A 26,002-nucleotide genomic window follows, 5' to 3' on the forward strand; every position below is an offset into this window, starting at 1 on the left:
GTGGAAATGGAACTAGAGATTTAAAAAACCACGTTAGGTACAGTGTACACTACGTGAGTGATGGATACACTAAAATCTCAGAATTCACTACTATATAGTTTATCCATGTAACAAGAAAACCACTTGTACCCCGAAAGCTATTTAAATAAAAAATTTTTAAAAAGGAATTATTCTTCTCCAGTTGAATTGTATTTGTAGCAAAGGAAATTTGGTTCAGTTAGAGAAACCATGACCCTGTTCTTGAAATGCTGAGAGAAAATACAGTGCAGCTGCATAGAGGATCGGGTTGTGGTTTCTCGTTTTATATTATTACTCTTTTCAACTCAGTAGAGGGTGACCTCAGCTTCAGAGTGTTTGCCTTGTTAGGCCCCATGTTGGGTACTTTTATGTGGTCCTTTAAAATGCAGATGAAAGTCAGATCAAAGTGAACATATACTTTTTAATAACAGGTCCTTTGTGTAGTCAGTATTCCCCCCTACCTACTACCTAGGAAATAAGGAGAACCCTTCTCCCTACAGGGAGATGTAAAACCCATTTTAGCCCTCAGGATATTTGTTTCTTTAGGACTATGTTTATGTATTAAGGGATAGAACTAACATTAATTCCAAATGTGAAAAGGTTTAGTTTGGTAAGGAAGCTACCAATAGTTTTAAACAAGGAAATGAAGAAAGAGCCAACTGTAGTTAAAAGCAAGTATAGAATTATATCATAAATTTTCTTTGGTGTTTTGCACTTTCTTTTGGGGAAAATGTAGTCATTTCTGCTAATATAGATAAAATACATCATATCTTGATAGCAGAACTGGGGCTGCCAGACCCATATTGCTAATACCTCCTGGGAAATGCTTTTTAATCCCCAGTGCCCCACCTTTCTTCAGATTCAGCCTGTGATTTCTTTTTTCTACTCCATAGGGATGTAGAAGCATGGGTTGGCTTCCTTCCTACAGATAAGTTAATTTTTAATGGATTGGATGTTAAATTCATCCCCTACTTTAGCCTCCTTTGCACTGATTACCATGGGATATTAATATAGCCTGCTCTCACAAAGCAGTCTTTTTACTTCATATTTGCTCAGCATTTTCTCCCCTGCTCCTTGTGGCTATTTTTAACAGAAGGCCTGGTCAACTGTAAGCAATAATGAATGACAAAGTTTAAAGTTCTTTCTAGGTTTGTTCCCAGTGTGTTGTATGATTTCTATATCCATAAAGGTATCACCCTTCTCTTTACTTTCATTTATTCTTTGTCCCTTGGGAAGGTGACCTCCTAGACAATGAATGTGAAGAGATTTTTAATGTTTCTACCTATAGAAACACAAAATGCCCTATAACTTTCCTAAAATTGTGTGGCCCAACCAAATATTGTAATCCTTTTATTTCTTTCTATTATGTAAAGAGGCAGGCTTTCCTTTATAAGATTATTGACTCCTCATCAAATGCCAAGATAATCATAGCTACTTCCCTTTCTTGAAATCTCTGGGGGTGCCATCTGATTGTCTTAATACACTTCCAAAATAAGCTTTTGTTTGGATGTAGCCTTTCCTTGAACTTCGGTTCACGTTAAGGTTCTAAGTAGCCATTCGTGACAGTCTTAAAACGTGGTCATGGAGCATAGCAGTTGACATTGATGTTTCATCCATCCTTTGAGGGGTTCTAGTTACTTATGTGTGAGTTTAATTCTCTAGAGATGTAGCCTCCTGCTGGCTGTTACAGGATCCCTCGTAATTCCCACTAGACAGAGCTGTTGGGATACTTTGAGGAGCTTTCTGGGTTTTGTTTTGTTTTTTGGTTCTCTGGTGGAATTGAAAAAAACTGCAAGTTGTGTAGTAGTCTAGTGTGTCTTACATAGTTAGTGCAGCCCTCCCCAGTCAGTTGTGAATCTGATGCTTTCAGGCTCAAAGTGGTGAAGGTTGCTTAACTGCTCTTTAAATTTGGGTTTTTGTAGCTTCTTTTTTGTTTTTGTTTTTTTGAGAAGCAAACCGGTTGATTTGTTTCTGCTAGAGTTCTTCTATTCTGCTATTGGCTGTGATATCTTTGAAAGTAATTTTTCTCTGACCAGGATAGTTTTAATGATTTTTTTCTGTTGCTTTATTTCTTTCTAATTAGTAGTAGTTAAAGAATAGAAATTGTTAGATATATTTCTTCTGCATTAGCATTGGGGAGGTGATGGATGGGAGATGGGAGACAGAGAATTTCAAAGATAAAACCTCTTCATTTTTTTTCATATTTGTAGTGTGGCTCAAATACACAGTTGCTTCATGTGTTTCAAGAAGACTTCATTATAGGATATAAACCACATAAAGAAGATATGGAGAAAAAGGAAACAGAAATATTTTTTCAGCCATCACAAGGTACTTTAAAAAAATAGTCTGCATTTGTTTACCTTCATGCTAAAAAAAAGATCTCTAAGCTTTCATTGAGTATGGATCTTCAAAAGTTATCACTCTCATAATTTTTGACAGATACACCAGTTAGTTCTGTCAAAATTGCTTGCTTGTAGATGAAGAGGGCATGTGGGTGAACATTACATTTTGCAAGACAGTTCACCGGTGATATAGACTTTTGCCAAGAAATGGTGTCTATGAACCTTAATTTGTTTTAAAAAGTAAGTTTAATTATTCAACTCTGTAAATAAATTATTTTGATTGGTAGTTCCATTTGGTATCTCAAGGAAAACAGTTAATTTTATTGTAGGTTTTAAAAAATTACCAGTAAATTGCTTCAGACCAATGATGAATATAAGATATAAGGTATCATGTTGTGTGGGACAGTAGAAACCTCATGGAAATAGTGAATGCAAGGTACCGTCTCACAGTTTTCCCCTTTGAAGTGTGGTATTTTTTCCTTTTTGTGAAAGTAAGTAGTTTAACCCTTTCAAAAACAAACAATATGATGTTTAGTTTAAGCTTTATAACTTAGCTTAAAATGTTACCTTCAGACGTTAAACTATATTTAAGTTTTTTAAATTGGCAAATAAAATTGTGTGTATATATATATATAACTTCATAATTATAAAACCAACATGTCCTATTTGAAAAGCCATGTCTTTAAGAATTAAGTGTCTGTGTTAATATTTAGTTTACAAAGGGTTTTTAGATAATTAATTTCATTTGGTTACAAATTGTGAATATCCAGATGGACATATTTAATTTTCTTAGTGTAGTTTTCATCACAAAATTATGTATAGCATCTAAGGAAACTGTTTCTATGTAATTTGTGCAGATAATTTCCTTTGCTTTCGTGGAAAATCAGATTGAGGTCCTGTATTCTAAGAAGCTTAGCTCAAACATCTTTTCACTCGCCAGACTAGTAACTTGTTTTTCTTTCGTATCTCTTTCTTCATACACAAAACTTTTCTTATTTATGTTATTCAATTATGTTCAGTTTTATTTCACTATCATTATAACAGCAGTACTTCTTTACAGATTTAAAATTTACTTTTCTGTAGTATCTTACCTTTGCCTGGGTTAATCTTTTTAATATGGTTTCCAACGAATGTAGCTGCCATTTATCACGTTATTTCTAACAGGAAAGATATGCCAACTTACCAGAATTCAATGCTTATATAAAGTTGATACTTTTCTTTATAATATTTTAATTGACTTGCATTAAAAATTTTCTTTATTTCTCGCTTTTGGTATTTGTTATGCCACTGCTAAATCAGGCCAAAAGATTTCCTCAATGCTTTCTTGGTTTTCCTTTAGTTTTTGTGTGAAGTTTCTCTTTCTTCCTGATTTTATAGCTGTGTTCTTAAAGGACTTGTGTAGGTTTCTCTTCTTCTCTGCTTCTGCTTTATTTTGTACTTTCTAAGTTTTAATTAAAAGTTTATTACTCTCTTAGTTAAGAAAAATGCCAAAAATAGACAAAATTAAGTGTATAATTAAGTGAACCTCCATATTTGAATTATAATGTAGGTTAAAGATTTTATCACACTTGCTTTGTCTACACAATTTTTCTTTTTCCCCCCTGAAATTTTTTTGTTCCCCCGAGACAGAGTCTTGCTCTGTTGCCCAGGCTGGAGTGCAGTGGTGTCATCTCAGCTTACTGTAACCTCCACCTCCCAGGTTCAAGCAATTCTCCTGCCTCAGCCTCCCAAGCCGCTGGGATTACAGGCGTGTGCCACCACACCTGGCTGATTTTTTTGTGTTATTACCAGAGTCGGAGTTTTACCCCGTTGGCCAGGTTGGTCTTGAACTCCTGACCTCAAGTGATCAGCCCGCCTCGGCTCCCAAAGTGCTGGGATTACAGGTGTGAGCCACCGTGCCTGGCCCCCCTGAAATATTTTAAAGCAAATCCACCTGCAGTGTTGTTTCACTTCCATATGCATTTCTAAAAATAACTCCCTTACATATTTGCTATTATCAAATTGATAAAATAATTAAATTCCTCAGAATCATGCAATAACTACTCCCATTTTTCATTGAATTGTCAAAAAGTTGAGGTTTTTGTTTATGTGTTTTTGTTTGAATCTATATCCAAACAAGGTTTACATATTGTGTTTTCACTGTCTATTAAGAAGAGTATTTTAATCTAAAGTGATACCTTATATACACCCTCATTATGCCACTAACTTTAGAGCAAGGTTTTTTTGTTTTTTTTTTTTTCTTTTTGAGACGGAGTCTCACTCTGTCGCCCAGACTGGAGTGCAGTGGCCGGATCTCAGCTCACTGCAAGCTCCGCCTCCCGGGTTCCCGCCATTCTCCTGCCTCAGCCTCCTGAGTAGCTGGGACTATAGGCGCCCGCCACCTCGCCTGGCTATTTTTTGTATTTTTTTTTTTTTAGTAGAGACGGGGTTTCACTGTGTTAGCCAGGATGGTCTCGATCTCCTGACCTCGTGATCTGCCCATCTCGGCCTCCCAAAGTGCTGGGATTACAGGCTTGAGCCACCGCGCCCGGCCAAGTTTTTTTTTTTTTAATTATTTTTTTATTATGCTTTAAGTTCTGGGATACATGTGCAGAACGTGCAGGTTTGTTATATAGGTAAACACGTGCCGTGGTGGTTTGCTGCACCCATGAACCCATCATCTACATTAGATATTTCTCCTAATGCTATCCCTTCCCTAGGTCCCCCACCCCCCGACAGGCCCTGGTGTGTGATGTTCCCTTCCCTGTGTCCATATGTTCTCATTGTTCAACTCCCACTTATGAGTGAGAACAAGCAGTGTTTGGTTTTCTGTTCCTGTGTTAGTTTGCTGAGAATGATGGTTTCCAGCTTCATCCATGTCCCTTCAAAGGACATGAACTGATCATTTTTTATGGCTGCATGGTATTCCGTGGTGTATATGTGCCACATTTTCTTTATCCAATCTATCATTGATGGTCATTTGGGTTGGTTCCAAGTCTTTGCTATTGTGAACAGTGCCGCAGTAAACATACATGTGCATGTGTCTTTATAGTAGAATGATTTATAATCCTTTGGGTATATACCCACTAATGGGATGGCTGGGTCAAATGGTATTTCTGGTTCTAGATCCTTGAGGGATTGCCACACTGTTTTCCACAATGGTTGAACTAATTTATACTCCCACCAACAATGTAAAAGTGTTCCTATTTCTCCACATCCTCTCCAGCGTCTGTTGTTTCCTGACTTTTTAGTGATTGCCATCCTAACTGACGTGAGATGGTATCTCATTGTGGTTTTGATTTGCATTTGTTTAATGACCAGTGATTATGAGCATTTTTTCATATGTTTGTTGGCCGCATAAATGTCTTCTTTTGAGAAGTGTCTGTTCATATCCTTTGCCCACTTTTTGATGGGGTTGTTTTTTTCTTGTAAATTTGTTTAAGTTCTTTATAGATTCTGGATATTAGCCCTTTGTCAGGTGGATAGATTGCAAAAATTTTCTCCCATTCTGTAGGTTGACTGTTTACTCTGATGATAGTTTCTTTTGCTGTGCAGAAGCTCTTTAGTTTTTGTTGCCATTGCTTTTGGTGTTGTAGTCATGAAGTCTTTGTCCATGCCTATGTCCTAAATGGTATTGCCTAGGTTTTCTTCTAGGGTTTTTATGGTTTTAGGTCTGATGTTTAAATCTTCAATCCATCTTGAGTTAATTTTTGTATAAGGTGTAAGGAAGGGGTCCAGTTTCAGTTTTCTGCATATGGCAAGTCAGTTTTCCCAACACCATTTATTAAATAGGGAATCCTTTCCCCATTTCTTGTTTTTGTCAGGTTTGTAAAAGATCAGATGGTAGTAGATGTGTGGTGTTATTTCTGAGGCCTCTATTCTGTTCCATTGGTCTATATATCTGTTTTGGTACCAGTAGCATGCTGTTTTGGTTACTGTAGCTTGCAGTATAGTTCGAAGTCAGGTAGCATAATGCCTCCAGCTTTGTTCTTTTTGCTTAGGATTGTCTTGGCTATGTGAGCTCTTTTTTTGGTTCCATATGAAATTTAAAGAGTTTTTTTTCTAATTCTGTGAGGAAAGTCAATGGTAACTTGATGGGGATAGCATTGAATCTATAAATTACTTTTTCACGATACTGATTTTTCTTATCCATGAGCATAGAATGTTTTTCCATTTGTTTATGTCCTCTCATTTCCTTGAGCAGTGGTTTGTAGTTCTCCTTGAAGAGGTCCTTCACATCCCTTGTTAGTTGGATTCCTAGGTATTTTATTCTCATTGTAGCAATTGTGAATGGGAGTTCACTCATGATTTGGCTCTCTGTTTGTCTGTTATTGGTGTATAGGAATGCTTGTGATTGTTGCACATTGATTTTGTATCCTGAGACTGCTGAAGTTGCTTATCAGCTTAAGGAGATTTTGGGCTGAGACTATTGGGTTTTGTAAATATACAATCATGTCATCTGCAAACAGAGACAATTTGACTTCTTCTCTTCCTATTTGAATACCCTTTATTGCTTTCTCTTGTCTGATTGCCTTGGCCAGAACTTTCAATACCATATTGAATAGGAGTGGTGAGATAGGGCATCCTGGTCTTGTGCTGGTTTTCAAAGGGAATTCTTCCAGCTTTTGCCTATTCAGTATGATATTGGCTGTGGGTTTGTCATAAATATCTCTTATTATTTTGAGATAAGTTTCATTAATACCTAGTTTATTGAGAGGTTTTAGCATGAGGGGCTGTTGAGTTTTATCAGAGGCCATTTCTGTATCTGTTGAGATAATCATGTGGTTTTTGTCATTGGTTCTGTTTACGTGATGGAGTACATTTATTGATTTGCATATGTTGAACCAGCCTTGCATCCCAGGGATGAAGCCAACTTGATCGTGGTGGATAAGCTTTTTGATGTGCTGCTGGATTTGGTTTGCCAGTATTTTATTGAGGATTTTTGCATCCATGTTCATCAGGGATATTGGCCTGAAATTTTCTTTTTTTGTTGTGTCTCTGCCAGGTTTTGGTATCAGGATGATGCTGGCCATATAAAATGAGTTAGGGAGGAGTCCCTTTTTTTCTATTGATTGGAATAGTTTCAGAAGGAATGGTACCAGCTCATCTTTGTACCTCTGGTAGAATTCAGCTGTGAATCTGTCTGGTCCTGGGCTTTTCTTGGTTGATAGGCTATTAATTACTGCCTCAATTACAGAACTTGTTATTGGTCTATTTGGGGATTTCACTTCTTCCTGGTTTAGTCTTGGGAGGGTTTATATGTCTAGGAATTTATCCATTTCTTCTAGATTTTCTCGTTTATTTGCGTAGAGGTGTTTATAGTATACTCTGATGGTAGTTTGTATTTCTGTGGGATCAGTGGTGATACCTCCTTTATCATTTTTCATTGTGTCTGTTTTATTCTTCTCTTTTTTTTTCTTTATTAGTTTGACTAGCGGTCTATCTATTTTGTTAATCTTTTCAAAAAACCGGTTCCTGGATTCATTGATTTTTTTGAAAGGTTTTTTTGTGTCTCTGTCTCCTTTAGTTCTAGGGCAAGGTTTTTTTTTTTTTTTAAAGGAGTTTCTCTGACTACTTACTTGTGATGTTGTTTAAACTTTTTCTTGTCTACTGTATTTCCTGTAAAGTGCAAGTTAGCTCTGTAGACTTGATTAGATCTGGATTCAACATTCTAGGTGATGCAGTACTTCATATGTATCATACCAGAAAAAAAATAATATTCAGATATCTCACTTTTAGTCATATTAAGAGTCAGAAGATTCAATTGGTGGTGTCATTATAGTTTGACAGCAGTCTTTATCTCATGGCTTCTTCCATTGAATATTATTGATCTTACACTAGTTCATTAAGGATTGAAAAATTATGATTTTCCAATTTTATCAGTTCTCATTTATTTATTAGCTGGAAAACGTCTGTAAATAGAAGCATTTCTTTATCTACTGGGGCCATTGGATTACTTTGAAAAACAGTTCTTTTTGGAAAGGGTTTAAGTGCTTAATTCTTTCCATTTAATTGACAGTTTCAGAATGAGGAGTCTGTGCGCTGGTTATCTCCAGCTACTACTGTTGAATTTGTTGTTGTTTGGATTTCTTTGTCTTTTAGGTATCAATATGAACTCATTTTAAGAAAACTCTTTAATGAACAATAATATACATATGAGAAGTACTCATATAACTCAATGGATTTTTATGTATGTAGGATATTTCAATCAGTTGCAATCATTTTTTAAATGCCTACATAGTCCTATATTAGGCTAGTAAGTACCATTTGAAGTAGGTCCTGAGTCCTTTTGACATAACCTCATTATTGTAATAGTTTACTTTCTTTCAGGCACAAGATTTTCCTGGGTTTATCTTGTAGCTGTCCTTTGCAAGAATGGAATCATCCTTCCAAACTGTTCCTTTTTAAAAAATTATTATTATACTTTAAGTTCTGGGATACATGTGCAGAACATGCAGGTTTGTTACATAGGTATACACGTGCCGTGGTGGTTTGCTGCACCCGTCAACCCATCATCTACATTAGGTGTTTCTCCGAATGCTCTCTCCTCCCTAGCTCCCTACTCCTCAACAGGCCCCGATATGTTATGTTCCCCTCCCTGTGTCCATGTGTTCTCATTGTTCAGCTCCCACTTATGAGTGAGAACATGCAGTGCCAAACTGTTTCTTTTAATGGAAATTGTTAGAGGCCACAATTTTAACTCTAGCAGCGCTCATTGCCAATAAGTTGTCATTATGAGTTTTCATTATTAAGGAAAGTTTTTATTATCCTGCATAGATCTCATTTTCAGTTATGAAGACTATAATTGTCAACAGGGAAAATTATACATACAAGTAATGTCTTTTCTTTAAGAAATGCGTGAAATTTCTACAAAATTTCTTCTTTACCCTACCACTACTCCTTCTCCCACAACTTAAGTTTTTTTAAATGCTGTTTTCATACAAGAAAGCAGGTTGAATATTTTATTATTTCCTTTTAATTGCCAGTTCTCTAAATAAGGAGTAAGTGGCCCAGTTACTCCAGGGGCATCCTGTGAGGCCGGCTTGAGCTTTTGTATGCTCAGCACCCCGCTTACTTCCCTTCTCTCCTTCTTCCATTCTTCTGCTGCTTTCCTTTCCTTTCCTTTCTTTTTTATGTCGCCTCTTTTGGTATTTGTGTAAACTCCTAGTTTGTAATAGGATAAATATATTTTAACAAATTGTATTCAGTTTTATTCTTTGATGCTCAAAGTGTCCCCTCTTTGACCAGTAGGTATCCTTTCATATTAGCTTTTGTGTACTTTTGATGTAACTTCATTAGTCCTTGATAGCTATCTAACTTTTGGCACAAAAATTATATAAAACTCCTCCTAAAGGTCTTTCTTGCCTTTTCTTCCCAACTTCCATGCATATCAAGAGGTGGTGGTAGCTTTTAAAAAGTGTTTTTTTAACCCTATAAAAATATACTAATTTAAATATCCTTTTCCTTTGAATAATAGGATACCGCCCACCACCATTTTCAGAAAAGTTCTTTCTAGTAGTAATTGAGAAGGACAGCAATAATAACTCTATTCTGCATATGTGGCACCTTCATCTTAAATCTGTACAAGCATGTTTAGGTAAGTAATTTTAGTTTCATACAGAGATGATACATAATAAATTCATTTGGTTAATTCTGTAAAATGAAGTTCCAGTAACTGTAAATTGAGTTGCTGAATTATGTCTCTTCTAAACTTTTAATTACAAGGTCATAAATCATTAATGAAACTGGTTAATCCTAAAAACTAGCCTATGGGCACATTAGACATATTGAAAAAAAAAATAAAAGCTTGATTTATTTTTTTCAGTGAATATTTATTGAGTGCACATTATGACTGTTCTAGATGTCCATAGAACTAATATTGTACTTTTTTGTTAATACACATTCCCATGCAATACACTGTACATCATCAGCTTTATCATCATTAAAAGAAGCAGAATTGGCCGGGCGTGGTGGCTCATGCCTGTAATCCCAGCACTTTGGAAGGCCGAGGCAGGCAGATCATCAGGTCAGGAAATCAAGACCATCCTGGCTAACATGGTGAAACCCCATCTCTACTAAAAATACAAAAAATTAGCCAGGCGTGATGGCGGGCACCTGTAGTCCCAGCTACTCAGGAGACTGAAGCAGGAGGATGGCGTGAACCTGGAAGGTGGAGGTTGCAGTGAGCTGAGATTGTGCCACTGCACTTCAGCCTGAGCAACAGAGCAAGATTCCGTCTCAAAAAAAAAAAAAAAAAGCAGAATTGCTGTTTGATAAAATATAATTGAGTGCCTGAGGCTTATAAGCAGAACTGTTTTTGTAGAACATTAAGAAATACAGGTTGGGCATGATGGCTCATGCCTATAATCCCAGCACTTTGGGAGGCTAGGCAGGATGATCGCTTGAGCCCAGGAATTCAAGATCAGCCTGGGCAATATAGTGAGACTTCATCTCTACAAAAAAATAAAGAATTAGTCAAGTATGGTGGCGTGTGCCTATACTTGGGAGGCTGAGATGGGAGGATTGCTTGAGCCCTTGAGGCAGAGGCTGCAATAAGCCGAGACTGCACCACTGCACTCCAGCCTAGGTGACAAAGTGAGACCCTGTCTCGAAAAAAAAAGAAATGCAATTGTGATTAAAAAATTATTTCAGCCATTCTTTTGCTGTACACATTTAGATTAATCTCTAAACAAATTCGGAAATCTGTAGTATGAAGCAAAGAAATTGATCATAGTTTTTTTAAAAAACAAACTTTTACTTTTTGAGAGATAATTGTTAAAATGAAGAACTACATGGATAGCCATATTACATTGAATCTGCTTTAAACTGTTAACTCAAAATATTTGAGTTGTAATAGTTTATTATTTCTTGTAATTATATTAGTTGATTTTATACAACTTCTTATACAACATTTAATACAGTGAAAGAATAATTTGTACTTTTTTGTTCACATGTATTATACATTATCACATAACTTTGTAGGTAGCAGTTCTAACTGGGCCATGAATTGGCATTAGAAAAGCCAAATTATTTGACAGAACCTTTACCTTCACCTAGTTGAGCCTAATCTTCTTGAGGCACCAGGTATTTAAAAATTCTTTCAAAGCCTTTGGAGTTAATTTTTTGCATTATATGTTGTTTGACAGAAATGCAAGAGAAGGGATCTAAAACCAGTTCATCAGGAAGAGATTCACCCAGCAGAGAATATAGTAATTTCTAGAATTTGGCACAGAGATAGGAGTGACTCTGAAGAGATTTACAGAGGTAGTAACAGATCCTTGTGGGAGGACAGGAACTGTGTGATTTTGTTTGTCCCCACTGTTTATGAGGTGTGTGTCTCACTAAAGCCAGGGTTAGAGTTGAGTTGCTTGCCTACACTGTTTGTGACAGCAGTAGGTCACAGACAATGAGATTACAGTAGAGGCAAATAATTTACTCTTCTTAGCTGTGATAGAAAGCATCCATCTTTTTGTTCTAATCTTTGCTGCAGATTTAACAGTGTATCCTGCCATTCACATTTAATGCTTAAATTTACCACAGTAGTGAATATCCTGTTAGAGGATAAATGATTGGTTTAAATTTTGTTAGAGAAGGGAACATGTTGAGTACCTTCTGGGTGCCAGGTACTGAGATTGGTGCTTTATATATGTGAGATAGACATTATACCCAGTTTACTAATGGAGTAAGGGTAAGTAACTTGAGCAAGACCCATTATATAGTTTGTCACAGAACCAAGTTTCAAAATCAGGCCTTGGTGACTCTAAAGTCTTTGCTTTTTTTTTCTGCTCTTATTTTCTTTCTTAGCATGAGATATATGTTAGAAAATAGCATGCTTTACAGGAAGAGAAATGATGTAGTTTTAACCTTATTTTGCTAGTGAAAAAGTAGCCAGAGATGGTGAAGTGCCTGGCCTAAGGAAACACATCTCATTAGTGATAGAGCCAGGAGTGGGACTCCTGTATTCTGACTATGGATTCAAGTTTGTAGTCTCATTTCATTTTACAAAAATTTTTTTTTCATATTTCTTACTTATTGGCCTACCAGTATAAGATAGATTGACATGTTTAACAGAAACAAAAGAGGATTGATTATTATTTATTAGATATTCTGGTGCTCCTTGAGATGTGCAAGGCAATAACATATCATCCCTGCCTTTAGTGAATTTGTGGTCCAATGGGGAGAGACAGATACACAAATAAATAAATAAATAAATAAATAAATAAATAAATATAATATAGAGTATCTCTTATATGTCATGGAAGAACAGATAACTGAATCTTAGAGATTTATACTCACTGGAAGTTCTTTGGAAGATCAAGTCAATATGGCTTACAAAGGCAGTCAACTAATATTGTCTTAAATTTTCTTACAACTTTTACTTTTTGTGTTTATTCTTGAAATCATTCTCTGATTTGAGTACTTGATAGGAGGCTGCTAGTGTAACGTCTTCTTTGCCCCTAGCTAATTATATGGCCTCAGGAAAATCACTAAACTCTCTAAGTTTAAATTTCTTAATCTAAAAGTGAGGCAGTACATTGCTATTTCTTAAAGTTTGGTTCATGATCCATCTGTTTCAAAAACACCTGGGCTGCTTTACTGGGATCTACCCCGTATCATCTAAATCAGTGTCTCTGTGGTTAAGCCTGGGAATTTGCGTGTTAACAAATTCCTTAAGCTTTTAATGTGTTTTAAAGGTTGTAAGCACTGGACTGTGTAAGGGGTTTCTTTTAGCTTTTACATGTTGTGATTCTTCCCTGTCAGTCTCCCATGATAGAACTGATGCTAAGAAAGAGTAAAATTTAAAAAAAAAAAAAAAAAGCTTATCAGAGTAACTAAGCAAAAGTTTGAAAATTGACCTTGTCTCCAAAGTAATTTTTAAAAAAAATTTTATTGATGCATAATAATTATACATACTTATGGGGTACATGTGATGTTTTTATACATGGATAGAATATGTAATGATCATATCAGGGTATTTAGGATATTCATTACTTTGAAGTTTATTGTTTCTTCAGGTTGGGAACATTTCAGATCTTCTAGCTCTTTTGAAATATGTATTGTTGTTAACTGTAGTCATTCTACTGTGCTATCAAACAATAGAACTTATTTCTTCTGTCAAACTTTTTGTTTGTACCTATTAAACAGTCTCTTCACCTACCCCACAACCCTTCCCATTCTCTGGTGTCTGTTATTCTATTATCTACCTCCGTGAGATCCACTTTCTTAGCTCTCATATGTGAGGGAAAGAACAGGTGATATTTGTATTTCTGTGCCTGGCTTGTTTCACTTAACATAGTGACCTTTGGTTTCCAACTGTGTTGCTGCAAGTGACAGGATTTCATTCTTGTTTATAGCTGAATAGTATTCCATTGTGTATATACCACATTTTCTTTATCCGTGTATTCACTGATGGATACTTGGGTTGATTTTATGTCTTGGCTGTTGTGTATAGTGCTACAATAAATGTAGGGGTGCAGTTATCCATTTGATACACTGATTTCCTTTCCTTTGGATAAACACCTAGTAGTGAGATTGCTGAGTCATATGGTCGTTCTATTTTAAAGAGTTCTCTTTTCTCTGTATCCTCACCTCCAAAATACTTTTAAGAAGCTGTTTCTTAAATAATAACGAAGTAATATTCTAGCTCATATTTATAGTAATGATATACATACATTTTGTAATATTATAATTTATTTTTAAAGCTAAAGCTTCAGAAGGTGCTTCCTCTGAGAGTCTACTTTCAGTCCCTGGACAGAAGAATGTAGATTCTTCTCCAGAAACCTCTCCTAGTGTGAGCCCCATGCCACATTCTTCATCAATTGCCAATCTTCAAACTGCCAGTAAACTTATTCTGAGTTCTAGACTGGTGTATAGCCAACCCCTTGATCTCCCAGAATCAGTTGAAGTAATAAGAGCAACTCCTTCAGCAGGTAAGGTCATTTTAAGACTGCACAGTGGTAGCTCATAGTGATAAAATGTATAAACTCTTTAGTAGATAAAATACATGAACTCTTCTGAAATATGTGCTATGTTGACATTAAAATAAAGATTTATTTTCTTTTAATGATATGTCTAGATGTTTAGAAACACGTCTTTATTAGAAATAATTTCCTGACTGGGTGCAGTGGCTCACTTCTGTAATCCCAGCACCTTGAGAGGCTGAGGTGGGTGGATCACTTGAGGTCAGTAGTTCGAGACTACCCTGGCTAACATGGTGAAACCTTGTCTCTACTAAGAATACAAAAATTAGTTGGGCATGGTGGCATGCACCTGTAATCCCAGCTACTTGGGAAGCTGAGGCAGGAGAATCGCTTGAACTCGAGAGGCGGAGGTTGCAGTGAGCCGACATTGCACTATTGCACTCCAGCCTGGGTGGGCAACAGAGCGAGACTATACACACACATACACACACACACAAATTTCCTGTGATAAATGTAATCAGCTTGACAGAAAATAGTGTAAATTTTTACTATTTTGTGTGTTTTTTTTTGAGATAGAGTCTTGCTCTGTTGCCCAGGCTGGAGTGCAGTGGTGCTATCTTGGCTCACTGCAAGCTCCCCTCCTGGGTTCACACCCATTCTCCTGCCTCAGCCTCCCAAATAACTGGGACTGCAGAAGCCTGCCACCGTGCCTGGCTAATTTTTTTGTATTTTTAGTAGAGACGGGGTTTCACCATGTTAGCCAGGATGGTCTCGATCTCCTGACCTCGTGATCCACCCGCCTTGGCCTCCCAAAGTGCTGGGATTACAGGCGTGAGCCACCACGCCCGGCCAAAATAGTGTAAATATTTTAATGTGAGATGTCTTGCCTATACTTTGGAATATCATGATAGTAAAAATTTTAAAGAACAAATTCATTTGTAAACCACTGAGGCTTTTTTTTTTTTTTTTTTAAATTAAGACTTTTCGTTCACATTGTGGTAATCACATCTCACTTTTATTAAGAATGTTTGAACAAGGGTTGGCGGATACTCTGAGGAAAAATGTAGGATAAAAGATTATAGTTTGGCTGGTCTGGAATGATACCGACTTTAGCAAGATAGATAAGATATTTGGAGGGCAAGACTGGCAGCTGTATTTAAAGTGATCTGCTACTTGTAGAATTTTAATTGGGGAGTTTCTAGAATAGTGTTTTTTGGAAACCAAAACTGGAGGTTCAGGGCTGTTAATATTACTGGTGGATGATATTCAGTAAGGGTGTTTTCTCATTCATCCCTAAGACAGGTTTGCATTTACAGTTGGAAAGATCATATTGAGAAGAGTGTATTCTGGGCTTTTGTGGCTGGTGCAGATCTAGGCCAGTTTGTTAATCTTTCAAAATATTTGAAAGGTTTGGGTTATACTCAAGTTTATTGGCGTTCATGATAATAAATTATATTTTACAGAGGCCTTATAAAATGTCTTATTTGACAATAATATTCTAGGGGAAACAGTAACTGATCCCAGTTGTTCAGATGGAACAGGCTCAGATGATTAATTAAGTAGCTTTCCCACTGTTAATGAAATTATTGATGGATTGAAACTCAAATCCAGATCTTCTGACCTCAGATCTTAATCTCTATATCCCCTTGTCTTACAGTTGACAACAGATGTACCTTGTTAGTCTTTGGCAGTCAGGAATAGATAAGAGGGTTCTTGTTCAGTGCTAAGAGAGGATGAATTAAACTTGGTAGAATGGGTAAGATCTATTGGTCTGTTTTGCTGTCTGAAGCAAAATTTAATGTACCACCTGGGGTCTGGATTATTTGAGGGAGGGTTAGGGGCATTTGAAAGGCAAATTGTAAAGCTCAGTTAAGTATTCATGATGAAAATGATTAAATATATAGTATGAAAGTCTAGGGAGGCATGTTGTGAAGGTAAATGTAAATAATAGAAACACATTAGGGGTTGACTTATTTCAGTGCTTTTGAGTTTTATTTTAATTAAATGGTTGCCTCATTTAAACTTAATTACCTAAAAACAAATTAAGTGATTATTATTGCATACCTTGATTTCACTGATGGGCTCTTCAAGACCTTTATAGATACGTTGGCCAATGTACATTTAGTGGGATACTAGTTAAGAGGAAGACTACAGAGTTATTCTGAAGAAGCTCATAGTGACTTTGAATTGATCACATTCCAGAATTTGATTATTACCATATTATTTTGAGGCTTTATTATTATTATAACTAACTTTGCTTTTTCTTTTTTAAGGCCATCTGAGTTCTTCTTCAATTTATCCAGTGTGCCTTGCACCTTATTTAGTGGTTACAACTTGTTCCGACAATAAAGTACGCTTCTGGAAATGTTGTATGGAAACCAACCCAGACTGTAATAAAAGTGATGAGAAAGAAATTTATCATTGGAAGAGATGGCCTTTGATGAATGATGAAGGAGAAGATAATAGCAGTACAGTGAGCATCGTGGGAAGACCAGTTGCTGTTAGCTGTTCATACACAGGTCGCCTTGCAGTGGCTTATAAGCAACCTATCCACCATAATGGTTTTATTTCTAAAGAATTTTCCATGCATGTTTGTATATTTGAATGTGAATCTACAGGAGGATCAGAGTGGGTTTTAGAACAAACAATTCATCTTGATGATTTGGTTAAGGTTGGGAGCGTACTTGATTCAAGGGTCAGCGTTGACAGCAATCTGTTTGTATATAGCAAGTCCGATGCACTCTTGAGCAAGGATAGATATCTTATTCCGAATATCAAACATTTAGTACATTTGGACTGGGTATCAAAAGAAGATGGCTCCCACATTCTTACAGTGGGGGTCGGTGCTAATATCTTCATGTATGGAAGGCTTTCAGGAATTGTGACTGAGCAAACCAACAGTAAGGATGGAGTAGCTGTCATTACTTTACCACTAGGTGGTAGTATCAAGCAAGGGGTTAGGTCAAGATGGGTTCTTCTTAGATCTATAGACTTGGTATCTTCCGTTGATGGTACTCCTTCACTGCCTGTTTCTCTCTCTTGGGTAAGAGATGGGATATTGGTGGTAGGAATGGATTGTGAAATGCATGTATATGCACAGTGGAAGCATGCTGTCAAATTTGGAGACACTGAAGCTGATAGTCCTAATGCAGAAGAGGCAGCAATGCAAGATCATTTGACCTTTAAATCTAATATGCTGGCAAGAAAAAGTATTGTTGAAGGAACAGCTGTTTCTGATGATGTTTTTTGTTCACCAACTGTAATTCAAGATGGTGGCTTATTTGAGGCTGCACATGTACTTTCCCCTACTCTTCCACAGTATCATCCAACTCAACTGTTAGAATTGATGGATTTAGGGAAAGTGCGAAGGGCTAAAGCCATTCTCTCTCATTTAGTAAAATGTATTGCAGGTGAAGTAGCAATAGTTAGAGATGCTGATGCTGGAGAAGGAACTAAGCGACATCTTTCTCGAACTATTAGTGTAAGCGGCAGTACAGCAAAGGAAACAGTCACCGTAGGAAAAGATGGTACTCGAGATTATACTGAGATAGATTCTATCCCTCCACTCCCACTATATGCATTACTTGCTGCAGATCAAGATATATCCTACAGAATTTCAGAAGAAAGTACAAAGATACCACAGAGCTATGAAGATCAGACAGTAAGTCAACCAGAGGATCAGTATTCAGAGCTGTTTCAAATCCAGGATATAACAACGGATGATATTGATTTAGAGCCCGAAAAGAGAGAAAACAAATCAAAAGTAATAAATCTTTCTCAATATGGACCAGCTTACTTTGGCCAAGAACATGCAAGGGTACTTTCAAGTCATCTTATGCACTCAAGTCTACCAGGCCTTACCCGTTTGGAGCAGATGTTCCTTGTAGCTTTGGCTGATACAGTGGCTACTACCAGTACTGAGCTTGATGAAAGCAGAGATAAGAGTTGCTCAGGTAAATATTCTCACTAAAAATGGATAAAGTTGTACCTAATAGAAATATTTGTATTATCTATATACTGACTCATTTATTGAATTGTAGTTTCAACTTTCAAACTTTGCATGGAAAAGACCTCCTTAATAGGCAATTACTATTATATAATATGCTCAGAAAAGACAGTTGAGGCAGGCATATGAATGCACAGATTTGTGAGATCCATGTGCATTCTCTCATGAGTTTTTACACTGAAACCTTTGTGTCATTTTTGATTTATAATCTCTTGTTTTTTGTGTGTGTTTGGGTGGGTTTTTTGTTTGTCTGTTTTTTTGAGACAGGGTCTTGCTCTGTTGCCCAGGCTGGAGTTGAGTGGCATAGTCACAGGTCACTGTAGCCTTAACCTCTCAGGCTCAAGTAATCTTCCCACCTCAGTCTCCTAAATAGCTGGGACCACAGGTGTGCACCACCATGGGGCCAAGCTAATTTCTTTTTTTTTTTGTAGGGATTGGGTCTCCTTATGTTGCCCAGGCTAGTCTCGAACTCCTGAGCTCAAGCAGTCCTCCTGCCTTGGCCTCCCACAGTGCTGGGATTATAGGCATGAGTCACCATGGACTGGCCAAGTCTCTCGTTTTTTTAAATCAGATTGATCCCTGTGATTTTTCCTTTGATAATAACAGCCCATTTGTTAATGTTACTGTGGAACCATGAGGCTTATTGGGACCTCATGGGCTCAACTTGTTGGTCTTCCCATTTCTAGCCATAAACAACTTTTTACAATTACCTAATTTTCTCCAAAAAGTCTCTTCAGAGAGGTTTCCTTACAGTTAATGTCATACGTATTTTGCCTAATTCATTCTGTAACTAGAAAATTTTTGGCTGCTTCCTGGAACTAGATTCCATTCTCTTTTATGCACATAGTTCAGGGTAATGTTGTAGATTGTAAATGATAGCATTGGCAAAGGAAACTGAAAATTAATGATCAAAATTTCATTAATTCAATAAATATTGTGGAGGAGTGAAAAATGGCTGTGTTTCAGGTACTTTCTTTACTTTATCATATTTAATTATCACAATCTTCTAGCAGATAGCTATTATTATGTTTAACTTTATAGATGAAGACACTGATCCTTAAGAAATTAAGGGACTCACCTGAGATCACATAGGCATTAAGGAGTAGAAGTGGGGTTCATATGTGGATAAATTATTGACTCAAAGCCTGTACCCTTTTAACTATTTCATAATTTCCAGATTTGTGGGGGAAAGGCAGCTGGAAAATATCTCTTCATGTAGATTTACATCCCAATAGTATATCCCCCAAAGTTTTCTCCTCTGCAGGTTAAAGTAACTAGAGACCTAGGGTTTTGCCTATGACTTATTTTCTCACTATTAATTGGAAAAGAAAAATCTTAACCATTATGAGGTTGTATGCAGTTGAGTGAGATTCTTCCCAGAACAACCTTAAGCTTGTGTTGTGTGTTTAATATATATTAGTTTTTACTGTGGGACATTAAGAAAGTAGGCATGCCATAATTTGTAAAACAAAACAGTTTACACTTTCTAATACAAAAGTGTATCATTGGCTAAAGCAATATAGAAATAGTGTATCCTGGACACAGTGGACACTGATGAGGTAATAAGGCAGGAATGAATGTCTCCATTTCACAGGTGGGAAACCGAAGGTCAGAGATTAAATGAGTTACACATCTCAGTAAATGGATTCTAAGTAAATGAGTTCTTCCACTTGTTTCGGTGAAACAATGTACAGTCATTCTTGACTCTGCTTTCTCTTATACCTCATATCCAGTTCATTGGCAAATGCTATCAGTTCTATTAATATCCAGAATCCAACAATCAATTATCATTACCTCTGCAGTTACTACTCTGGTCCAAGTCCCTGTCATCTCCTGACTGCTTTATTCTTGTTACCTCTGTCTGTTCTTTGCCTAGGAACCAGTGATTCTTTTAAAATCAAATCACATTAAATCTCTCCTTTGCTCAACATAAACCAGTGCCTTCCTGTCTCACTTTAGAATAAAAGTTAAGAGCCTTAAAGTGGCCTAAAAGTCCCACACAGTCTGTGCTCATTTCTGCTCTATTAGAATGCTCTTCTTCCGGATTCATGCATGGCTCATTCCTTTACTTCCTCAAATTGCTGCTGGCATGTCATCTTACTAGAGAGTTCTTTCCTGGCCATACTGTATGAAATAGAACTCTCTTACTCTAGCATTCCCTATCTCTCAGTCCTGCTTTATTTCTGTTCGTAGCATTGATTTCCACATATTATTTGTTTATTGTTTGTCTCTACCTCCTAAAATATGATCCCCAAGAGAGTAGGGACTTTGCCTTATTCACTGCTGATTTCCCAGTACCCGAAGAGTTCCTCACATGTAATAGATGCTTGATTTGTTGAATGAATAAGTAGACAAATGAGCATGGTGGCTCACACCTTTAATGGCAGCACTTTGGGAGGCTAAGGTGGGAGGATTGCTTGAGGCCAGGACTTTTAGACCATCTTGGTCTAAAAGCGAGATCCTATGTCTATAAATAAATAAATAGATAGATATTAGGTTGGTGCAAAAGTAATGGCAAAACTGCAAATACTTTTGCACCAACCTAATAGCTATCTATCTAGCTAAATAGATAGATAGATGGATAGATAGATAGATGGATTGATATAGATAATGAAAAACAGAGCTAGGGCTTGATCTTTGGCCATTTAAAAGTTTTTGTTTTTTTTTTCTGGAAAATATTTTTTGATTGTATAATGTTTGAGTACTTCTGAAGTGTCAGTTATTGGGCTAGGTGCTGTCAGTATTTTTCCTTTGCTTTTATCCAGCAGTGGCTATAGTTTTGGTTACACTTGCTACACCTTCATACTTCGACTAAGTGGAATTCATTTGTATAAATAAATTTGTGGAATCAAGGTGAAGATTCAGCCTAACCATGTAACACTAACTAGCCAGGGGATTCAACTTTTAAATCTTTGGTAGTACGATATTTCAGTTAATTTAACCAAGGTAGAAAATATTACCTGTTTAAATATATAACAAATGATTTCACATCAGTTATATAATTTCCATTACATCTCATTGGAATTCGTGTAGAAAATATTATTAAAAGTTGTACCTAACATACTATAGTTAATATATTTTTTATTGGATTTCAAGATGTCTTTCATTTATTGTCACTATAAATGCTTTTGTTATCTGTTCTAATAGTTAATTGTATTTCCCCAAATCATTTTTCTTTTAAGAGTTTTCGTAGTCACATATATTTTTTTGTAAAGATATGATTTTTTTGTAAAAACGTTAAAGTGTTCAGGAAGGAATACACTAAAAATATCTTATGTATTTTATATAAATTATGACTAAGTTTAATGTTTATTTTATAGCTTATCAGTTTGTAGCCTCTTGCATTCCTTTTTCCTTAAACGTATTTTCTGTTTAAATTACAGGAAGAGATACATTAGATGAGTGTGGTTTGAGATACTTGTTAGCTATGCGCCTACACACATGCCTTTTGACATCTCTGCCTCCCTTATACCGAGTGCAGCTACTTCATCAAGGTAATTCACTCACTGAAGCTTTGCCAACTTTTACTTAATATTGGAGCGGTGGGGTTTATTCACATTTGTGTGTAAACATTAGGTGAGTCATTAGTGCATACCTATCACTGGCTTTAAGATCTTTCTGTCACATAGTACCCACTTACCATTTTTCTATGCATCCTTCGGCTCTATTCTGTGACTTACTCTTCTAACTAAGTTTAGAATAGAATTTATTTACTGAAGTAGTAGCTTAGGGGGTAAATGTGGTATGCCTGAGGTGGTAACCTGAAGTGGCTCTCTGCAGAGTAGCGCTAAATATCTTGATGTCTTTTCTTTGAAAAATTGTGTAAACTTTGCTCTGTGATATGTTTTTGTATTTATTTTAATGTAAGCATTATGTTCCAGTTATTTGCCAGCAAGTAAAGTTGATGATTCAGGAAGATCTGCCGTATTGATAACAGTGGATTTGCATACTTCAAGCATACTGCCACACCTGATTTGAGACATAAGGATTTATATCAGCCTTGTTATTACAGATTAAAAAATTGAAACCATAGAATTAAAAGTGACCTGCCCAGGATACAGGACTATTTATTAGAAGATTTGGAGTTCGAATCCCAGTCCAGAGCTCATTTCATTGGACCATATTTCTTTTGAAACCAACATCTTGGAAAGAGTCCCATAATATATGTCTTAGTATTACAGAACCTAGAACACTAGGCTTGATAGACTGTTATTCCTACCCATGGCACTTATACCCTTTAACCTATGAATGTTCTTTGAAAACATAACTTTAAATAGCCATCTGAAATTCTGTGTCTAAACTGTATTTTATCTACCCAATCCTTTATTTTTGAAATAGATTTTGCTGAGGTTTTTTTTCTGTTTGAATTGTCACTGTAATGAAGAACCTTGTAGCTTGGCAAGTAAGTATTTACATTCCTGTTTATTTCCTCATGCTAGTTTTCTAGCAGTGGAATTACTGAATCAAAAGGCGTGAAAATTATTCACTCTTGATAAGATAAGTATCATGAAAATGCCCTTCAGAAATACTGTGCTCATTTACATTCCCAGAAGTTTGTATACACTTACTGTGTACTCACAAAAATTGAAAACAAAAAATTATTAAAAATGTAAAATAAAAAAAGTTTGATGATGCCAAAACTCAACCCATTGCCCACATTTGATATTAACATTTTAAGCAATCTATGCCATTTGGATAGATTTTTAAAATGGTATCTCCATGTTCTCTTTAATTTTGGGTGATAGTCAAGTGATATTGAATCAATTAATAACAATTTTGTACATTTCCTAGGGCAATCTAAAACACTTCAAATTTCTAAAGCGTTGTCAAATTCCAGTTTCCCTTCTACTACAGTTAAAGCATGGGCAATGAGAAGTGACTGGTGTTATAGGTGATGGTCCTGGGACCAGTTTTCAGGGAAAAATTAAGTAGCCAGTATGTAGATAGAAAAGCTGAGAAGAGCAGAGGTAAACTGTAGAGAATAGCCTGCCATTGGTAGGTAAATAAAAAGAAGTGCCTGTTGGTGCCCCTGTTCTTTTTCTTCCCTAATAACGTTTTTCACCTCTGCAAGTTTTCAAATACATTCACTGCTCTTAATCTTGCTTTCTGAACCTAATTCTTCTGACATGTCTGTGTGTATTTTTGTTTTGTTTCTTCTTATACCAAAATTTTAATTAATTTAAGGATATAGAATGTAATATGCTATGTATTATTTTATATTATAAATTTTGTATCAGCAAATTATGCATTTTGTGTTGCTGTATATTAGTTTCTAAAGCAGAATTTCAATTATATGATGCAGTAATTCTCTCTTAACAGCAGAGATTTAAATAGTCAAAAAATTAGTCTGTCTTTTAGGTTATTAAAAACTAAATTTTTATTAATTTTGTCTGGTGTTTTCCCCTAAATTTATAGTGGCAGCCAAGACATGTTGCATTAGTTTTGTGGTATGATTACAAACACAGTTGTTATATGAGTGTTGGCAATGGGAAATTTAAGAGAGTTAAGATTGTTATTCAAAATAATAATAATAGTTTTTTGTTTTTTACTTTCTAAAGGAATTATAGTGAAGCAGTAATTATTAGAAAAGCTTTAAACTGCATACAAAATCTGTATAGTAGTTGATAATGAAAAAAATTATGTGTAACAATATTGATACTTAATAGCACTGAGAGGCCTGTGTTGTAATGTGACTTTCATTGACCTCAGACATTTCTTTATTTCTAAAATGAGTTCATAGAGATGGCTACTTGGACTAGTTTGGCTTCTTTCCAAGGCTTCCCAGAGTTCTTCCCAGCATTCCCATTATTCATTACCATTCTGCATGGTTCACATTCATTACGTTGTGTTTTTACCTGCTCTAAGTCGAATTTCAGTAAGAGTGTTATTAATAATTGATCTGTTGATAAATCCATTAGTACTTGGAAGTCTAATAGCATCAGTAAAGATTTTGTTGCCTCTACAAATAGCCTAGATCTCTGTCAGTCTTCTTCCAGGAGGAAAAAAAACAAACCCAAAACAAAAAACAATGTTCATCAAAAAGCATCAATATTAGTCACTTTAAACTACTTTTAACTGAAGGCACTAAAAACAGAGGAATGTACATCATGATTGCAACTTACCCTTATTATTTTCTGGAACTCTCATGAAGTTTAGAGCTTACTTTGAAGTGATACTTAGCTCCATGGGTAGAGAGAAGAATGGGGTAGTGGTGCTAGAATCGACATCCAGGCCGGTGAGCCAAGTGCTTTTGACTTGAACGAAGCTTTCACCATGCTTTCCTTCCCCTGGGCTCTTGTCGGGGACAACACACCTTGTGTCCTCTTGGGCAGGCCAGATTCACAGGTCCTCGTGACAGAGAAACTTGGAATCAGGCCTGGGCCCTGCACTCTTAGTTGTGTGAGCTTGGGCAGCTCTTGTGACGTCTTGATAAATTTGGTTTGCCATACGTGTGAATGGCCTGATATTCAAATATTTTTATTTCTAATGATTAAGTTTTAGTGTCCCTATTTTTGTAGGGGAAACAAAAACAAATGTTTGGGGAAAAAGAGATTTGGATTTTGTGTATCACATTATTGATCTTGTATTCAGAAACTTATAGTATAAAGTCCTGAATCGATGACAGACTGCCTTTCACTCTTTCTGCTTCACAATTCTTTCCAAAACGAATGCGTATGTGACTGCATGAAAAATTGTTTTTCTTATTTGATACAATTATGAAGGTTATTATTTTATATTTCCAATTTAGGTGTGTCTACATGCCATTTTGCCTGGGCTTTTCATTCTGAGGCTGAAGAAGAACTGATTAATATGATTCCAGCAATTCAGAGAGGGGACCCCCAGTGGTCTGAATTAAGAGCTATGGGAATAGGGTGGTGGGTGAGGAACATTAACACGCTTCGAAGATGCATTGAAAAGGTAACTTTTTTTTTAGTGGATTTTGAGTTATATTAAAAAAAAAACTTTTCCTAAAGAAAAAAAGATACCGTCTCCCAGAAAACCTGTAGTGGGAAATTTGTTTGTCTATCTTGAGGTCTTGATATATATATATATATTTTTTTTTGGAGATGGAATTTCACTCTTGTCACCTAGGCTGGAGTGCAATGGCGTGATCTTGGCTCACTACAACCTCTGCCTCCTGGGTTCAAGTGATTTTCCTGCCTCAGCCTCCCAAGTAACTGGGACTACAGGCGTGTGCCACCACACTCAGCTAATTTTTGTATTTTTAGTAGAGACAGGGTTTCACCCATGTTGGCCAGGATGGTCTCGAATCCCTGACCTCAGGCGATCTGCCCTCCTCTGCCTCCCAAATGGCTGGGATTACAGACATGAGCCACCATGACTGGTGAGACTTTTTAAAATTAAGTTTTAAAGATTACAAAAACTTGACCTTCATAAAACATCCATGCAGTATGATATTGTGTCTTTCTATATAGGCTGAATTTATAATATATCCGTGGAATAATAATATTTTCTGTTATTAATTGAGGTGTGCTGTAGTTTAAGAAAATGCAAAAATCTAAATTTAGAAAGTAAACTTGAGTTCTTGTTTGTTACATTACAAATTAAACTTTTTATACAAAGGACTCTCTGCATCACTAGTTTAATAAGTAGCAAACGTTCTTTGCACGCTTGAAATCTCATTGGATAAAAACAGTTTTGATTTGTATGTACTTGAAGAACATATCTGTGGCAGCAAGTGAAATGGCTATAAAAGTTTTTAGGACAGGTTTTTG

The 26,002-nt window shown here is 36.2% G+C and overlaps 1 protein-coding gene across 5 annotated transcripts in view; it reads left to right on the forward strand.

Moving 5' to 3' along the window:
* Nucleotides 1-26,002, forward strand: part of LOC105490349 (Dmx like 2) — a 173,030-nt gene that overhangs the window by 97,644 nt on the left and 49,384 nt on the right. For all 5 annotated transcript variants that reach the window (XM_011755853.2, XM_011755871.3, XM_011755861.2 and 2 more), the window contains exons 15-20: nt 2,229-2,346; nt 9,817-9,936; nt 14,042-14,269; nt 16,534-18,213; nt 21,650-21,760; nt 25,015-25,184. In XM_011755853.2, coding sequence (XP_011754155.2) covers nt 2,229-2,346; nt 9,817-9,936; nt 14,042-14,269; nt 16,534-18,213; nt 21,650-21,760; nt 25,015-25,184 — 2,427 coding nt within the window. The remainder of the gene's footprint in view (nt 1-2,228; nt 2,347-9,816; nt 9,937-14,041; nt 14,270-16,533; nt 18,214-21,649; nt 21,761-25,014; nt 25,185-26,002) is intronic.

The sequence above is a fragment of the Macaca nemestrina genome, chromosome 7 (genome assembly GCF_043159975.1).
Source record: "Macaca nemestrina isolate mMacNem1 chromosome 7, mMacNem.hap1, whole genome shotgun sequence".
NCBI classification, from domain to species: domain Eukaryota; kingdom Metazoa; phylum Chordata; class Mammalia; order Primates; family Cercopithecidae; genus Macaca; species Macaca nemestrina.